The following is an 18,599-nucleotide window of genomic DNA, read 5'->3' as shown; positions in this document are numbered from 1 at the left end:
ACGACTAACACAAATCCATAGACTTACCGGTCGAGTTAAGCATTCCTCCTCCCTTTCTATCCAGCTGCACCCTTCCATATGATATGACATGCACAAGAATGCCGCGAATGCATTAGCTACTTCAATTTTCATCGTCGTCGTCTTCTACCCTCCCATCCCTTCTCGGTGGTCGTCCGAGCTAGGCATGGCGACGACGTCGAGCAAGGGCGGCGCGAGGAAGGGCCTGATTTCACGAACCATGGAGCGGTGCAAGTCCGGGCTGATGAGCCGGATCGGCTCGGCGGCGCCGGTGGCGGGGTGCTTCCCGGTCCACGTGGGGCCCGAGCGGGCGCGCTTCGTGGTGCGCGCGGAGCTCGCCTCCCACCCGCTCTTCCGCCGCCTCCTCGACGACGCCGAGCGCGAGTACGGGCGCGCGGCGCGGGGCCCGCTCGCGCTGCCTTCCTGCGACGTCGACGCGTTCCTCGACGTCCTGTGGCACATGGAGCACGGCAGCGATGGCGGTGGCGGCGATGAAGACGACGACGACGGCGAGGTCCCCCGCGCGGCCGTGTCGTCGCCGATCTGCGGGCTGCGGAGCTGCAGCAGCAAGGGCAGCGCCGCGGGCTACCGGATGATGAACCCGAGGTCTTCTCCGGTGGTCGCTAGGCGGTGGTCTGGAGGTGAGCGCAAAGCATCTAGGCACGCGCGCACCCGATCATATAGTTAGTTACTACTTAACACTTGGTCATTATCTAAAAATACTTACCAGGAAATCGTAGTGAGCAACCATCATCTCAAGAATCGTCTGCAACTAATTCGATCCATACAGATAGTAGTTACTGTTTCCGTAATTCCTAATAATACTATTCCTTAGTGTAATACTCCCTATGTATGTATGAGTATATCTTGTGTGTAAATGTTATAGAGGGCTATGTATATGAATTATATAATTGGTACATTTGTACAAGAGCATGTATTGTGTGTATGATTTCTTTTAATGAAGGTGGTGGTGTGCACAATCTTTTGGATTCGTTATTAGAGAAGTGGGCTTCACTTCCGTTTTGACACGTACCAATAGTGATGGTGCATTGGTACCGATTCAGTAGCTATATAAGCATGTCAATCACTGGTGACAACCCACCACTACTGGTTGGTGGCTCAAATCGGTAGTGATACCTTTGATCAATATGGTTCCAGCAATCACTATATGCAAAAAAACAAGTCAATAGCAACAAGTTGTTCAATGGTTGACGTAAACCTGTCTGCTATAGTAATACTACAACAAGGTAACATTCTAACCGTAAGATATAAACCCTAAACATTCATGTTTGGTGAAGCATAGTCTATTATGAAACAAAGAATAGAACGATATTTGTAGGAACAACTGAAATCATGCATTTAGATACTTGTCTAAGGTCGACCATATGAGATATGAGGTGTTGAGAAAGATCAAACGCTTTTTTGGGTAAAGGTGGCCTTTCTTTCATTCTTTACAAACTTCCACTATCGTGACCCGTATGGGTTTCATGAATCAGTTATTTTACGTTATGAATCAGACGTGTATCTTTACTTGTTTATAACAAATAACCGCAATGACTCATCACTCTTTTCACTAGCCACCATAACACGCATCCACATCGTGCACTTTATTGGATCCGTGGATCCACATCCACCTAGCCAAATCGGTTATAAACCTTCACGACGACAGGCTTTTCATTGTCTTACTTGAGGTGACGTGTGTGTAAATGTTGCTGCCGCTTCCTGACTCATGTTTGTAGCCGTGGCTAAAGCCTTGTGATATTTGTGATTATATTTATCTGTCCTTCTAATTTAATTTATTTAGCCCTCTAAGCTTGGGTGTTCTTTAAAAGTCATCTTTCTTTCATTCCTTACAAACTTTCACTTACAAACTTTCGCTACTGTCAGATTTCCATGAACAAATTATTTTACATTACAAAGTCAGACGTGTATCTTTAGTTGTTTATAACAAATAATCGTATCATGCGCCTTATTGGATCCATGGATCCACACCCGCCTAGCTAGATCGGTGCAACGCCTTCGCGACAACAGGGCTTTCCATTGCCTTTCTTGAGGCGACGTGTGCGTGTAAATGATCGAGCTTGGTCGTCGCTTCCTCCCTCGTGTTTGTGGCCGTGCCTAAAGCCTTGTGATGTTTGCAATTATATTTCTGCGGCCTTCTATTTTACTTCACCCTTTAAGCTTGGTGTAGTATGTAATCTTCGAATTATATTTTGCGCTAATCAAAAAATGAAATCTAAATAGGTAAGTAGGTCGGGATACTCCTCTTCATTCCTTACAGAAAGCACCAAAGTAAGTTGGGCAACGGGACAGATTTCTCTTTACCTTTTCTCAACAACCACAGTAATGCACACCTGATCTACTTTTAGTATGTAATAGTTGCATAGTTACAGGCATAATATTAAGTTAGGTAACTCTTAAATCACTGCTAAATGTCGAAGATTTTCTCTTCCTCTCTAGAGAAAACCTCAAGAAAAAAATCTCAGGCCAGTGAAACGGCCTGGGTCACATCGATCACCGCCTCTCTCCGGCCTCCGCTACAGCGCCTCACGCGCGCCGCGCGCTCGCCTCGCAGACGCTACCCCGCGCCAGCGCCTGCGCAGCCCCACCGGCCAACGGAGCGGCACGCTACCCGACGAGCCCGGGAGCCGCGCGTCCGCGTGCGTGGGGCATGCCGTGCCAATGCCAAGTAACACCCGCGCTGGCGTCACCGCGTCTCCAGTGCAGCCCACCGCCGTGAGCGCAAAGCGCATGTCGCCCGGTGCTCTCCCTCTATCTCCCTCAGTCTCTCCCCCGCTCCGCGCCATTGCCGTCTCGCTCACTCGCCGTCGCCAGGCCTAGTTGTTCGCCGCGCCCGCTCCAGCAGCTAGCGTTTACACGCGCCAACGTGCACCACGCCATCGCCGCCGGGAGCGCCATGGCAGTGAGCACGGCTAGGACTGCGGCTGCAGCGGCGGCCGTGATGGGCCTCGTGGTAGCAGCGGCGGCGCTTCTTTCTCCGGCTGCGGCCGCGGCCGACTGGGACGACGACGAAGGTACGTCCGCCGCCGGTTCAGTTCGCCGCCTCCCTGCGCCCTATATATATGTTCTGGCGGCGCCGGCCGGAGTGGTCGAAGAGAACTCAGAGTCTCAGTGCTCACTCGTTTCTTCTTCTGCTTGTCGTCGTCGTCGTGGTGTGGTGTGCAGTGAGGGCGCTGGTGGCCATCAGGGCGGCGCTGGTTGACCCCAACAGAGTTCTCCGTGACTGGGACGTCACCGCCGGCGGCGACCCGTGCGCCTGGCCCATGGTCACCTGCAACCAGGGGCATGTTTACCAACTGTATGCCCATCTCCTTCTTATGTGCTTCCATGATGATCGAACGGCACCGTGACCAAGTTGGAGTGTGGGCTCATGGTTGTTCTCTGCGTTTTCTGTTTGCAGGTCTCTGAGGCACCAAAACCTCTCCGGAACATTGTCGCCGGCGATCGAGAAGCTTACGTTGTTGCAAAATCTGTAAGGCTCCATCTAAAATTTCTAAGTTCTTATCCTTGTCTAGAACATGGGGATTTCAGAGGTGGGGATTCCGGGAGGAGCTATTCTGTTCCTAGCGAAATTCCTGTGGTGTTCCTATGGTACCTATCCATGAACACGACTATTATCCCCCTGTTTATTTTTTTTAGTTTGTAGACTGTGAAAAGTAGCTTACAAACTGCAACAATCCACAAGCTGAAGGAGAGCAATTTTGTTGGATTGTAACAATCCAACTATGGAGAAGCTGCTTGTTTGTTTTTAATTTCAGCTTTATGTATTAAAAGTTACCACTCATAATCTCTAGCTGAAACAACCAGGGCCTGAATTAGCAATACGGTCTTGTGGAATCGATCAACCATAAGAGGAAATAATAATTTTGGTTTGAATGTTGCATTGGCAGGTTTTTGTGCAACAACACAATTTCTGGCCCTATCCCGGACGTCATAGGCAGGATGGAGTTTCTAGAAAGTCTTGATCTGTCAAATAATCAGTTCACTGGGAGCATCCCAAGTACACTGGGTGGTCTGACCAACCTCCAGTATTTGTAAGATTAATCTTCCTTCAGCATTCATATACATCACTTGATATTCGAATATACCATTATCATTACTCTTCATTTCTCCAATCTTGGTGCCTCTTTCATGCAGGAAATTGAACAACAACAGCTTATCTGGACCTATACCTGATTCACTAGCCACTGCTCCCATGATCTTAAACCTGTATTTTCTTTTGCCATTCTTCCTTCTACCATTTTGCATTGTTTTTAATCTGTCACTACATTCTGATTGCCTGCTTGAACAATATTTTTTGCAGGGATCTTTCCTTCAACAACCTGAGTGGCACCTGGCCAATTTTTCATGAGAGGATTAATGTCTTGTAAGTGATTTCAGTTCAACTTTTCCTTGTGTGCCAACTAAATGAGTGGTCCACCCAGATTCAACATGAATCAAGTTTTAAATGTTTTTCCTTCTTTCTTATTTCTGTACTCTGTCATATCTGCACAGACTTGTAGGTAATCCATTGCTAAATGCCCCCGCAAAAGAGCCGCTCGATCTCCCCATACACAAGCCGACAGATACAGAAGGTTGCTCATTGTTCAATAATTTTGGACCATTTCAATTCTATTTTTCGAATTTTGTGCATCTATATTAATCTTGGCTAGATATTCTCATCCTAATCATTTCTATTTTATCCAGCCGATTCAGACATCATGGATAAAAGGGTCCGCATCATTTCTGTCCTTGCACTTTGTGTAGCAATTGTTTGTGTGGCTACCTTGATTACCGTAGTAGTCGTGCTATTTCGTCATGGACGTCGGCGTGAGCAGGTCACCGCGGTAGATGGTAATGTTCTCTCAAAGCTATATCTATGTTTTTGTTTTACTTTGGGAGCGTGATCCAAAAAGGGGTTGACATGTTCATGTCTTACATTGCAGATGTACCATCGGCTATAAGTGTTACTGACTCTGGGTTATCCCAGTACTCTATTTCTTCTTCCATTCTTATCCTCCCATAACAAACTTGTTTAAACATAAACATATGTCATTTCTGTATGCTCTAATTTGGGCTATGATGCTATTGAGAAGCTAGGAATGGGCCCATTCAAGAGAAATAAAGAGTTATGTTGGAGTCGCTGTATCTTGGATGCCTTTGTTGTTTGTGACATTGAAATTTCTAAAGTTGTATTGACATCCTTCAATTCATTTAACTTTTATTACATCTTGATCATTTCACACATAATTTTCAAACCTTTCACTGAATGACCGTGGCCATCCGGCCAAGGAAGTGGAGCTGGAGGCATCTATCACGATGACCCCATCATTCTTGTTAAGGTCTAATACCCATGTGGGGAGAGAGAAAAGCGGGAACCGATCATGTCAATGCACCAAAACACTTAGGGAGTCTCTAGATTAACAGTAGTCAAGATCATAGTACTAGAACAAGGTGTCTAAGAGCTAAGTTTAGAAGTGAATACAACACAAAAAGGAGGGCCTGAATACTTGCATTGTATGGTTACTAGTTTGATGGCATAGTAATGAAGATGCCATCATGCGAGCTAATCGATTGCCACCCGTGAAGTTTGGGTATCTATGCCTTGTGAGAAGAGATGAGTGTGATTATAGTAGTTTAGGATTGCTAGCCCAACAAAAGAGCGAATCCAAACTAGGTACCCAAGCAACATGCCTCTTACGGAAAATCTCTAATAGGCATGGGCCTAAGATTTCACCTAGTAATTTTCATCCTTCTCATTTTGACCACGTCCCAATCCTAAAACACTTAGGTTTCTCTTCCATACCTAATTAACCACAGTGGAGGCAGTTTACGTTGAGATTTCCAAAGTCACCATGCCCAAACGACATCCCTATCACATAAAAGATATAATAGATATGGGAATATTTAGATTTCACTTACTAATTATCATTCTTTTCGTCTTCACTAGTCTAACCTTAGACTGCTAAATCAGTTCCAATCCTAAGAAGCTTAGGTTTCTTCTACCTAACCATAGTGAGGCAGTTCGCATAATCGCGTTGAGATTTCCAAAATCACTATGCGACAAATGAGTAAATGATGCTCTTATGTGGTCCAAACTAAGAAGGCGTCGAGTGCAACTAACTCTATTTGATTTGAAACCTTATAAATATGACCAGGGCCACTAGGCCATGGCCTTCCTTGTCCTATTGAAGAAACCATATCCTTACCCACAAAGAGATTTTTAAGAAAAAAAATATTTGTACTAGGTTGTACCTGAATCACCCTGAATATTTTAAGGAGCACAAACCTAGCCTCGAGCTTTGATGTCGTATGCGATTGGAGGTTTGGATTTGGTTTTGGACCATATGTTACATATCTAGCCTTGATCCTACTAGAAAAATATCTTTCCATAACTTAGTTTAGGGATTTGAAAAAAATATGATTGCACAATAATTTTGGATTTATATTCGATGCATTTGTCCTTTAGCCTTAACTTTGTAAACTGCAAATGCTATAACTTTAATTTTGGTCATATAAATTTAGAAATGTACATGTTTGCCAATAACATTAGACCCGTAGAGTTTGGATAGCTGATGGGAGTGGCGGCGGACTGTGAGGTGGTGGCGGGGCCACCAATCACAGGTTGATGCAATTTACGCATGGAAGGAGTGATTGCTGATGTTTCGAAACTTTGTGGGGGTCATCGGGTGGAGGGGCACCGTTGCTGGTGCTAGTCTATTATAGGGGCTTGTAAAGATACCAGGGATGACTCAGAGAATATAGCAAGCGCTACCGAAGTGCTTCATGGCTTTGAAGAAGAGGGAGTGCATAGTCGAAAGATTTGTTATGGGGGTTGGTGCTGGCCACTAAAGAGAAAGGTATTGAGTGGGACGAATGTTGCGGCGACATTGATTTTGTGGGAGGAAGGAGAAGGAGTGTAGGTAAGGGTAGGGATCTTGCTTCGGTAGGTATTAGCTAGATCTGATGATTCCCACTTATCATATTGGATTTCATGGGAATGAACTCTTGTTTGTATTTACATGCACATATAGTTTAAGCTCCAGTATAGTATGATATTATTCCATCAACCTATTTTGTAGGGAAAGGGTATTTTAGCAAGCATTCTGATGTTGACCATTATATTTAGATGCTTGGCATTTCAGGATTTTTTTAAAGAAACTTTTTTATAGGCAATACATCATGTTTTCAGATATTCTATTGTGTATGTCACTGTTGTCATGGATGCTCTTTAGTGTTCATTTTATTTTAGTTCCCATTCTCCTTTCATTGTTCATCTCATTTAATTTCATACCTTCCTATAATGATGAGATAAATGTTTATAGTATTGCCAAATAACTAACTTCTGTTCATGGTTTCAATTTCCCACTTGGTTTTGGCTTTGTGTCTGTGTTCTTAAATTCATTTGTTATGTTCTTTTACATTTGCAGCATTCTTATATCTGGTATTAACAGATGTATATCATCACTTTTTCAGTTGAGCATGGCCCAGAAGTTCGGCTTGGTCATCTAAAGCATTTCAAGTTTAAGGAGATAAATAAGGCTACCAATAACTTCAGTCAAAGAAATGTTTTGGGGGAGGGGGGATATGGAATAGTATACAAGGGTTGTTTGCCTGATGGCAGTATAGTTGCTGTTAAAAGACTGAAGAATCATATTTTGGATGTTGGGGATGATCAATTCCATGCGGAAGTTGGAGTGATAGGCTTGGTTGTTCATCGCAATCTCCTTCATCTTACTGGGTTCTGCACTACAAATGACGAAAGGCTCCTTGTGTATCCTTACATGCCAAGTGGAACTGTTGCTTCTAAATTACAAGGTTAGTATCATGCTTCATGCTCATATATCCTGTGTATGGTTGCACCCTCGTGTGATGTAGGTCATGAGGGTAAAAATGGAGAAATATTTTTTTTCAGTAAACGATGTTAGGAGATGACTTTGAACACTTCCTCAAGTATAGATCCTTTACTTGCCATTTAGGATACTGACATGCTCCCTAAAATGCACCTCTGATTATGTTTTTTAAATGCACTTTTGGTTCTAACTCGTTAACAAAAGCCTCCATATGACAAGTATTATATTAGTCGTAGTAGTTTTAAGAAGTTATTTGTATTGGGACTAAGCCTAGCTCAATTGGTTGAGGGTGTGGATGTTGTTCAGACCACCAAGTTCAGTTTCTTGTGAGATGAATTTGGGTGTCTATTTTATCCTTAATATAAAGCTTCCTAGTTCCTCCTAGGTAGGTTTTTTAAGAAAAAGAAATTATTGCATTATTCTAGGACATCGGGATTATGAACTGGAGGTACAACAAGTCAACAACAAAAGATAAATAAAATGTACTTATCTCGACATTAATATTAAATATTTTGGCATTGAATTCATGGTTAATTTAAATTGAGTCCATCCTGTACATTTTTGTTGGCAACTTCTATATTGTATTTGAATTAGCAGCATTTTTTTCATCGCAATCATTCATCTTTGTTTCTTATATTGATTTGTATCTTGATTTGCCTGGTCCAAGGTGGATTCTCATTGAGATGCATGCACTGTTAATGTCTAGGCATGGCCGCATGGCAGATGATACCTTTCCTACCACTTTGGTCTTTCTATGAAATGCATATCCCTGAGCTCATTGCGCATGTACAACTTTGCAGCCACGATTCGTGCTTTGCGATCGAATAATAACATAAGCTAACCTCATTAATTGATATCCTTGATTATTAAGAAGTATCTTACTGTGCAGTTTCAATGCAATTTAAGTTATATTGTTTGCCTGTTCACAAACTCCAGCCATTATGTTTTATGAACTCAGAAAATCTAATATGTGGTATTAACAGTTGCGGAAACAACCAGATGAATATAACATATGTAGGTTTCTTACTTGCAGTCATTTGGTTTGAAGTATGGTGAACCCTATATTCTGTAATTTTCATTTTTGGCAAGCAACTCGAGCTAATAATTTCTCCTTTTTCTTTGTCAGAGCATGTAAATGGTAAACCAGCTTTAGACTGGTCAAGAAGAAAGAGTATAGCACTCAGCGTGGCACGTGGGTTGCTCTATTTGCATGAGCATTGTGATCCTAAGATAATACATCGTGATATAAAAGCCTCCAACATTCTCCTTGATGAACATCTTGAAGCAGTCATTGCGGATTTCGGATTGGCAAAACTTATAGATCCTGGGGTGTCTCATGTTATCACAGAAGCGCGTGGAACGCTTGGGCGCATGCCACCGGAGTCGTTTATGACTGGCCACTCATCCGATAAGACAGATGTTTTTGGCTTTGGATTCCTGTTGATCGAGTTGGTCACTGGCCGAGAGACGCTGGAGCTCCATGAGAATGAGTATGAGCACGGAGGAATTCTTGACTGGGTAAATATTTCCTTTTGTGTTCTCTAAATACAATTTCAATGTTCTTTTCACCTTTTTATAAAAAAGACTTGTTTCATTTAGCTCGCTGTCGGATTTTGTGACTGCAGTCCACCAGGGGTTACCCAGGTGGTAGATTTATAGGCGGGGGAGATCGTAAAACCGAGAACTCGAATGGTAACATAGGGGCGTAAGGTTTAGACAGGTTTGGGCCTCCGGAGAGTAATACCCTACATCATGTGTTCTGGTGGATTCTATTGTTGGTATGGTATGCGGAGAGTTAATGTGAGGTGGGGTGAATTCAGTTCCGGTACCCTCGGGGCGCGTCCCTGGCCGTCTTATAATTGGATAGGATCTAATCATAATCGATTGTTACATAGAAAGCAATCTAAGTCAGACTACAACAAGTATCCCGCAATATTCAAGAAGAATCTGTTTGCCCGGCCTCCGAGCTTCTGCTCCACACATCTTCATACCTTGGCCCACACGTCTTCATGCCTTGGCCGACACGGCATGGTCAGGTGGGCCCACCTATCAGGACTGACCAGTATCCTGGTCGGTGGGGACCCGTGGGTACCCTTATCCCTCGAGCCCCCGAGCAATGTGGAGTTGAACAGGAGCTTGTAATGTACTCAACTGAAGTTGCGGTGTCGTCATAGTGATGGAGAGGTTGCGCAGTGCTTAAAAAAGAAAAAAAATTGAAGCTTCCACAGACGTATGACCAAATGCGCATGGCTATGCGACTGCCGAGCTCCCAGATGTTTGGCATCCTGTAAATTGAAGGGAAGCACATAGAGGGCGTCGCAAGATGCACTCTATATGGAGTAGCCCCCGAGCATTGAAACGATTAAAGTAATCAATCCAATGGTCAAGAATCTGATGTATTGTTTCCGTCATAAAAACAATCCAAATATAGCACCCAGCCCCCGAACGCGAGGACTGGAGGAGCCGCCTAGGCACGCCGACCTGAAATAGGCACCCAGCCCCTGATCGCGAGGATTGGTGGAGCCACGGAGGCACACCGACTGAAATAGGCATCCAGCCCCTGAGCGCGAGGACTAACAGAGCCACGAAGGCATGCCGACCCAGAATAGGCGCCCTAACCCCATGTCCGAGGACTAGCGAAGCCGCGGAGGCACGCAGACCTGAAATAAGTGCCCATCCCCCGATCATGAGGACTGGCGGAGCTACAGAGGCACGTCGACATGAAATAGGCGCCCAGCCCCCGAGCATAAGGACTGGTAGAGCCAAGAAGGCACGCCGACTTGAATACGGCACTCAACCCCCGAGCGCGAGGACTCGCAGAGCCACAGAGGCAGGCCGAGTCGTTTGTGACGCCCAGCCCCTGAGCCTAGGAGCCAGCCGAGCCACAGAAGTACGCCGAGTCGCCTGCCGCACCCAGCCCCCAAGCCTGGGAGCCAGTCGAGCCATGGAAGCACGCTAAGTCACCTCCCGCCCTAAGCTAGAGAGGTCGGCCGGGCAATGGGAGGCACCTTGAGTAGTTTCGGAGCTATAAAAGGACAATACAAAGATTCTGTAGCATAATATAGAGCATTAACTCGCAGTTTTATTTAGCATAGAAGTAAATTCTTGTGCATCCTGCTCTTGTAGGCCGTGTAATTTTCCCAAGTAGTTAGCCCGTTACGTTTAATCACCTGACCCTGCCGGGGTGTTGCCAAGATCGGGCTCGAGCATGCTTAGTAGGAAGCGACACATGAGGGCCAGACTTCACGGATTAAGGTGTGTGGTACCAAGTACTTTAGCAACCATTAAGAGAGACAGACAAGCCGCAAAGTAGTCGAAACCATGCGGAAAAGCGAGAACATGCGCTGGGCACTCGTAGGTCGTAGCCCCGGTTGCCCGTGTAGTGGACGGACTAAGCTGTGTAAGCAGTCGAGGTGTGACGGGGTGGTCAGCGAAAGTCACGGAGACATAGGAGAATTGAGGCATGTGGAGATATACGGAAGCCATAAAATATTGAATATATGACTTAGTTTGGTTCATGGCCGAGTCCAAGAATGCGCCAAGTGGGTTGAAGGCATTGATGAGGGAGACCGCCGTGGAGTACGCAAGAATGTCATGGTGCTTCTGAAGACGCACTTCCCCCGGCTGGCCGTGGAGCGCGTTGGAATGCGCGTTGCCAAGGACTTTGATGCTGGTAACCTCCCGGAGCTGGTCAAGCAATATCAACAAGCCGTAGAGGACGTTAATGAAAAAACTGCAAAATGTATCAATCTGTGCCGCAGGGTAAGAAAACTTGTTGATTAACTTCTGTAAAGGCAAAACTCCTTCCCTCCCATGGTATGTTTGACAGGACACCGTGTGGCCTAGGCCTGTAGCCGCTAAGCGTCTAGTCTTGCCTGACCAGCACTCTGCTGAGAGCGGATCTTGAGCTTGTAGAGGGGGCGAATGCAAGGTTGTCTAGGTTTCACATGCTAGGATGCTGTTCACACGAGTTAGTCGCACAACCTTGAGAGGGGTAGGAGAAAATTTGGGACCCGTAGGTCGAACAGGTCGGACAGCTCCCGAGCATGATTAAGAGCTCAGCTATGAAAGCGAGAAGGTATTAGGTACGCAAAGAACCTTTGAGGTTTTATTTATTTAATGTAAAATGTAAAGAGAGTACATAGCTTTTAAGTCCTAAGGGTAGAAGTGCCGCAGGTGTTGGATGTTCGCCACAGTCCGGAAACTGGGTGGGTTCGGGTGGGTTTTCAGATTGGATCTGGAATGACTGCGCGAGTTTTTCGGAAAACACGATAGCCGAGTTCTTGATGCCAAAAGAGGCCCAGGGAAGGCCCGACACCGACCTTCTAGGGCGTAGTGCCACCTCGGAGAGATTGATGCATTTAGCAATTATGTTGCTGATGCGGTCTAGCCGCGCGATTAGATCGGAGGGCATAGGTGGGTTGCCGCGAGGATGCGTGGGATCCTCTCTGAGAGAGAGATTGCCGACCTTCTAGGCAAGCAACGTGATGATCCTCAGTTGAAGACCTTACTCCGTCGATGCAGGTCCGATGGATGCCGAGTTGGCGGTGGGCATCAAGTCGACGACGGAGGTGGTGGAGTTGGAGTCTACTGGAATGCTTCCGAAGGGAAGCTGGATTGGATTGGTGAGAAAGTCCTTCATGCCCTCGAGGAAGATGATGTCGGGGAGGGATGCCATCGAGCTTGCTGGGGAGGATCTCACGATCACCCCTACCTGGCACGCCAACTGTCGGATTTAGTGACCAGCAGTCCATTAGGGGGTTACCCAGGTGGTAGATTTGTAGGCGGGGGAGATCGTAAGAGCAAGAACTCGAATGGTAACACAGGAGCGCAAGGTTTAGACAGGTTCAGGCCTCCGGAGAGTAATACCCTATGTCTTGTATTCTGATGAATTGTATTGCACGTATGGTATGCAGAAAGTTAACGTGAGGTGGGGTGAATTCAGTTCCGATTCCCTCAGGAGGCGTCCCTAACCGCCTTATATAAGCTGACGACCTCGGGTTACAATCGGATAGGATCTAATCCTAGTCGTTTGTTACATGGAAAGCAATCTAAGTCGGACCACTACAAGTATCCCGTGATATCTGGGCAGAATCCGTTCGCCCAGCCTCCGAGCTTATGCTCCACGCATCTTCATGCATTGGCCCACACGGCATGGTCGGGCGGGCTCACCTATCCTGGTCGGTGGGGACCCGTGGGTACCCTTATCCCTCACTTGCCCACCTAGCAAAGGTTTGGTATAACTAGTATATGGGCATGTATGCTAAAGACATTTGAAGATAAATGTTAAGGGACATGAGGAAGATGATGCTGAAGCAATTAGTTGGAACAATTTTAAGTTAGCATTTTAGTATATGCATTTTGTGGTTGCGCTATGTACCTGATTGCCTCCTAATTCTAAATCTACTAGGATAATGTATTAACCCGAATCAGTTACACGAGAACTATCTATGTTCTCAAGACTTTAGGCAAAAACAACTCAAGCGATACAAAACATTGGTCATTATAATTTTCTCCCTCCCATAGAAATATATATTTGTTTCATTCTTCCCAAAACCTATGTTGCGTATTATTAACAATATAGTTCAGATTTACATTTAAGCATTATGTCAGTTGGGAGAGCACTATATAAGTTCTATTCAAAAAGACTGCAAACATGAATTACAAGACAAACATAGCTGACTGAGGATGACCAGCAGAAGCCATTATAGATGCACACGGTCATTGATGCCGCCATTAGGAAAGCTGAGCACCTGCTAATTTTTATCAGAAAATGGCATCTGAAGCAGTACATGTTGTCCATAAACAACGCAAGCTTAGACTCAGGTTATTTTTTAGAACAATTGAGACTCCCTTTACTATAAAGTGTAAGATTGATGATGTACTATAATTATCAGTCACAAAAGCAAGACCTCCGTTGATAGACAAACTACCACTCAAAAAGGTGGTCTGCTAGTTTGCCTAGATACTAAGCACCATCCTACTTCCTGCCCAGCACATAAATATGAATGTTAAGAGCACGTATAGAAACACAAAAATGCAAAGAGTCAGATAAGTTCGATTGTAATTTGCAAGTTAGATATGAGCAAATAGATTATGGTATTGGGAGAACTATCAATGCAAGAAAATGGTTGTTCAAGGACCAACAGTACATAAACAAAGCTATATTGTTAGGTGTCACGATTGATAAGTATATATATTACATATTAAAGCTGTCACAGTCAGATAGCAATGCAAATATCTTAAGTGTTACACCCAAAGCAATTCCAGGGGAAGAAACTTACTGTGATGGAATGAGTGGAGTGTATACTAAGCCTGGCTCCATAAGTTCACCAAGCACAGGAATGCCTCCTCCGTAATCTGAACCTTCCAGGTAATGAGTTTCATTTTTAGACATAACTCAATAGATCACTTTACACAGGTCATTTTCTTCTTGATGTGCTCTTTCTTAATCAGGAAACATATTCTTCTCCATGGCTGCAACACCATTTTTTTTAAAAAAAAACAAAAATTAGAGCAGCAGCACAAGTATCCGCAGCTTAACATTGTGACAAAATTGAATAGACCTCAACATATATTACCTCAGAGCTCTGGGCATCACAATTATGTGTAGCATCTCAGTTCTCAGATAGAAATCGTAGATTAACATTGTGAGAAAATTGAATAGACCATCATCAGTCGATCAATCGAGTCATTTGTTGTAGAGATGTCAATGTGTCAAACAACTGACCAGAGGCTGTATGCATGTTGCTGTCTGGACATGGACAACAGCAGCAAAGCATTGGTGCGACCTAGGAACTTGGCAATCAGCCATAGACCAATAGTATTTGACATGCTGCATGAACATACCATGGCTGCAATCAATACCTGTCTAATAACCAGGAAAAATCAAAAGAATGTTGTAGTTCTTCATTCTTGTGAATTGTGATTCATTGTGATAAGAACAGTAAAAGGCAAGGAGGTAAACATAGACGCAACAGAGAGGAAGTGTACCAAAGTTGTTTCAGTCAGGTCGCCATGCTCATCACCGCGAGTCTTGTCTCTCTATGTCGTCAGAACTCAGGACCATTAAGCCAAGCTCATTGTTAATTACAATAGCAGTTTTCTCTGAAAAAGAAGGAAACAATCAACAAAAGCAAATGGTTGCACAAAAATTGTTTGCAGGATCGAAACATTTGGCACTCGTTGTTCTTGTCAATTAGAATTCTAATTGAACAAAACAATATACACTTAAGCCACCAAAGTCCCCCTCCTTATCCAACCATCTCTCTTAATTAGATCATAATCTAAGCACCAGAATCCATCCATCTCGTCACCACTGTGTGCAGCATCTCAGATAGAAGTAGCAGATTAACATTGTGGGAAAACAGAACAGACCATCAACCAATCAGCTTATTATTTCAGTTCCATATCAGATCTTGAGCCTGCACTAAAAATCATTCAGTTGGATCAATTTAATCAGAATGGAGGCTGACAGAAACCAACTGTCAATTCTAAGTGCTAATGCATTAGTTAACCAGGCAACCTTGCCGTGCGTTTTTGCAAGCAATCAAGGTGTTGCTGTAGTTCGGCATCTACAGCAGCACTGCGGCTTCTTACACCCTACCGCCACTTCTTGATCCATGAAAATTACAATTTTGTGAAGGGACAGGCGATGATATGAGAATAATTCGGAACTGTGATCATCTAGTTAGATCAGAGAATGAACCAACGACCCTTCAAGCTACAAATGATGAGATGGCTTGACGGTTGGCGCCGTGCTCCGTGAGTGCTTACAAGTGATCGCGGCGCGCCGTACCAACCCAAAACCTAGCGTATAAATCTTGTGGATTTCCAATTCAAAACGGTGATCACTGACAATGACGCTCACCTTGATCTGCTCCTTGTGGTGGAGACGCGAGAGCGACACTCGGCTATGTCTCTGACAGATAGTGTTGTGCTCCACGGCTAGCCAGCGGTAATCGCGGGCGGCGGACTGACGGGGTCATGGCCGCCGGACTGATTGCTCCGTGATCCGCAAGTGGCCATCGACGATTGCGACTAACGAACTGATGACGATCTCGAGCGAGAGGAGCCTGGTGGAGTGATTGACGGGCATGCATTGCCAGTGCCGCGAGGAGGCCGAGGTGAGGAGGTGCGGCGCAAGGCGGAGAAGCAAAGTATTTGGCAACTGAATTGAACGGCGGAACGGGCGATAAAACGGGAGCTGAATGCGAGAACGACGGAGCGATAGATGGGCCACCAATCAGCGTGGATTGCACGGAGGGCAGACCAACTGTCGAGCTACGCGCTCCAGGCCCACCTGCCTGGGCGATATAGAGTATAAACTATCTGAGCTTAATGTAATCTGAATTCCAATTTACAAAAATCTCATAATATTAAATCTCTAGATGATAAAAAGATTCATGAACAGACTAATTTTAGTTGCCACTGTTAATGCATACAATAAGAAAGCCAAAGATGTCAAAATGAGGGCTTAAAACAAATCATGTATTTCCCAACAATCAGATTTAATTTCTAACTAAGTTATAACATCTTAAAAATAAGTTAGTCAAAGTTAATCGTCGCAGAGGCCGGAAGTTTCCCTTTTCTTAAAAAAAAACTTATGACATCAACAAATCGATGCAATCCTGATCGACAATTTTAATATTTAACTTAACTTTTGAATATAATCCACTCCAGCATACACAATAATAGTTTACTAGCAATGCATATATACCTTGCAGTCCTTCATTTTTCTTTTGACACTGTTCGACCCATCTCTCAAACATAGTTTTCCAAATGTTTCTCTGACTTTGAACAGGAGCACCAATGGGCTGATTTTTTGTCCGATCCTAGTCATGATTTTCTCCCCTTTTCATCTCTGTAGTGAAAGAAAGTTGGGAAGATAAAACTGTCTCAACTGTAACTGTAATATATTGCTCCCCATGACCAGTTCCACTGGAGCAACCAGGCAATTACAGCTAGGATCTGGAACCCCATTCAAAATTTCTACCTTTTTCGTTTCTTTCTCAAGCTATATTTCTTGAGTCGTGTTCAATTGCCATGAAGTGCCATTCTTACATGGCTGTGAATTCATATACATTCTTGTTGCAGGCCAGGGAACTCCTCGAACAAAATCAGCTAAGCTCCTTTGTGGACATGAAGATAAGAAACAACTATGACTGTGTCGAATTGGAGGAGATGGTTCAGATAGCGTTGCTCTGCACAATGTACAAACCTGAACATCGTCCGAAGATGTCAGAAGTTGTTAGGATGCTGGAAGGAGGAGATGGTGTTGCAGAGAAATGGGAGGCCATGAAAGATGTCGAGGAGCCGGACCCCGACTCCCCGGGCTATCTGTTCCCTGTTCTGGATTATGATGCAGATCAGAGCAGTTCAATTGCGTTGCAAGCCATTGAACTGTCAGGACCAAGGTGATCTCTGGCAGACGCTTGCAAGCCATGGGGGTTTAAAGGAAGAGAGGGCTCGTCTCTGGTAATGATCTCTCTGGGAAATCATAAGTTAGATGAAATGAAGCGAACCCCTCGTTGGTGAACATCATTTGGTGGCAGAAAGATCTGAATTGGAAAACGTAGCTACATTTTGTTTATGCATTTCTTGGATTTTTTTCCGATAACTGATGATACACTTCTAGCTCATCTCTGGTGCTGACAGCGGTCATGTAAAAGTACATTTTTGCCACATTCGGAAGAAACGCTGCAAATTTTTTACCGTGAACCGGACTGCATTATCATGTCTGAATCAGCACATGTTTCAGTAGATGCATTACCAATCGAAGCCAGCAGCCCCTTTTCAGACTCTACCCTTTGTCTCTCCCTACTGCCCAGCAATACGAACTACCCTGCTTCGGGGTTGCTTGATCGTGGAGCTAAAATTTAGTCCATTTCACATCGAATATTCGAAGGCTAATTAGGAGGACTAAATATGAGTTAATTATAAAAGTATACACACAGGATGGGAGGCTAAACGGCAAGACGAATCTATTAAAGCCTAATTAATCCATCATTAGCAAATGGTTACTGTAGCAGCACATTGTCAAATCATGGACTAATTAGGCTTAATAGATTCGTCTGGTCGTTTAGCCTCCATCTGTGCAATAGGTTTTGTAAATAGTTTATGTTTAATACTCCTAATTAGTATCTAAATATTCGATGTGACAGGAATAAAGTTTAGTCCGGGGATCAAACACCCCCACGAGCACCAGAAGTTCAGGTCCATGAAACCATGTGCTCTTTCTTACCCTGCGTACCTCAAAAGCATCCACCTCCAACTTTGCTCAGTGTAACTATGCTCTGCATCAGAAATTCAGTGTTCAGAGCAGCGAGACACAGCAAGCATTCGGGCTCGTGCAGCAATGCTGAGAGGCTGTAAAATTCTGTGTGCCCTGTGATGGCGCCTTTGAAGCATTCGCAGCGTAGTGTGTGTAGCCTCCCTCGCTAGCGTGCGTCCGGGCTGGAACTTTGGGACGGCATGCGCCTCGCTAGACTCCAGTTTCCAGTTCTGGACGACCCTGGCCTGCCTGCAGTGCATGGAGCCATCACTCGGATGACAGGTCCAAAGACAGCAGCTGCTGCCTGCTGGCTGCTGCATGAGAGAGTTTGGCAGCTGCTGATGGATGGAACCCTTCATGGTTGTAGCTGCCGCTGCTGACAGGGATTCAGGATTTGGCCGGCGCGTACTCTCACGCATGGCATTAATAAACGCGCTCGCTGATCACTAGATCCT

General features: G+C 44.7%; 2 protein-coding genes across 2 annotated transcripts; both read left to right on the top strand.

The window, feature by feature from the left end:
- The first annotated feature begins 34 nt into the window (after window positions 1–34).
- Window positions 35–706, top strand: LOC101784697. The gene has a single exon (XM_004963452.2). It carries the CDS (start codon window positions 89–91, stop codon window positions 704–706), a length of 618 nt encoding a protein of 205 aa, XP_004963509.2. The 5' UTR covers window positions 35–88.
- Window positions 707–2,935: 2,229 nt separating this feature from the next.
- On the top strand, window positions 2,936–17,291 carry LOC101784303 (protein NSP-INTERACTING KINASE 3). Its single transcript, XM_004963451.2, has 10 exons — window positions 2,936–3,053; window positions 3,205–3,337; window positions 3,440–3,511; window positions 3,930–4,073; window positions 4,177–4,248; window positions 4,343–4,405; window positions 4,534–4,613; window positions 7,495–7,836; window positions 8,998–9,389; window positions 16,968–17,291. The coding sequence occupies exons 1-10, from the start codon at window positions 2,936–2,938 to the stop codon at window positions 17,289–17,291; spliced, it is 1,740 nt and encodes a 579-aa protein (XP_004963508.1).
- The last annotated feature ends 1,308 nt before the right edge of the window (window positions 17,292–18,599 follow it).

This window comes from Setaria italica, chromosome III (genome assembly GCF_000263155.2).
Source record: "Setaria italica strain Yugu1 chromosome III, Setaria_italica_v2.0, whole genome shotgun sequence".
In the NCBI taxonomy this organism is placed as follows: domain Eukaryota; kingdom Viridiplantae; phylum Streptophyta; class Magnoliopsida; order Poales; family Poaceae; genus Setaria; species Setaria italica.
The sequence above is the reverse complement of the archived record's forward strand: the minus strand, read 5'-3'. Positions and strand labels throughout refer to the sequence as shown.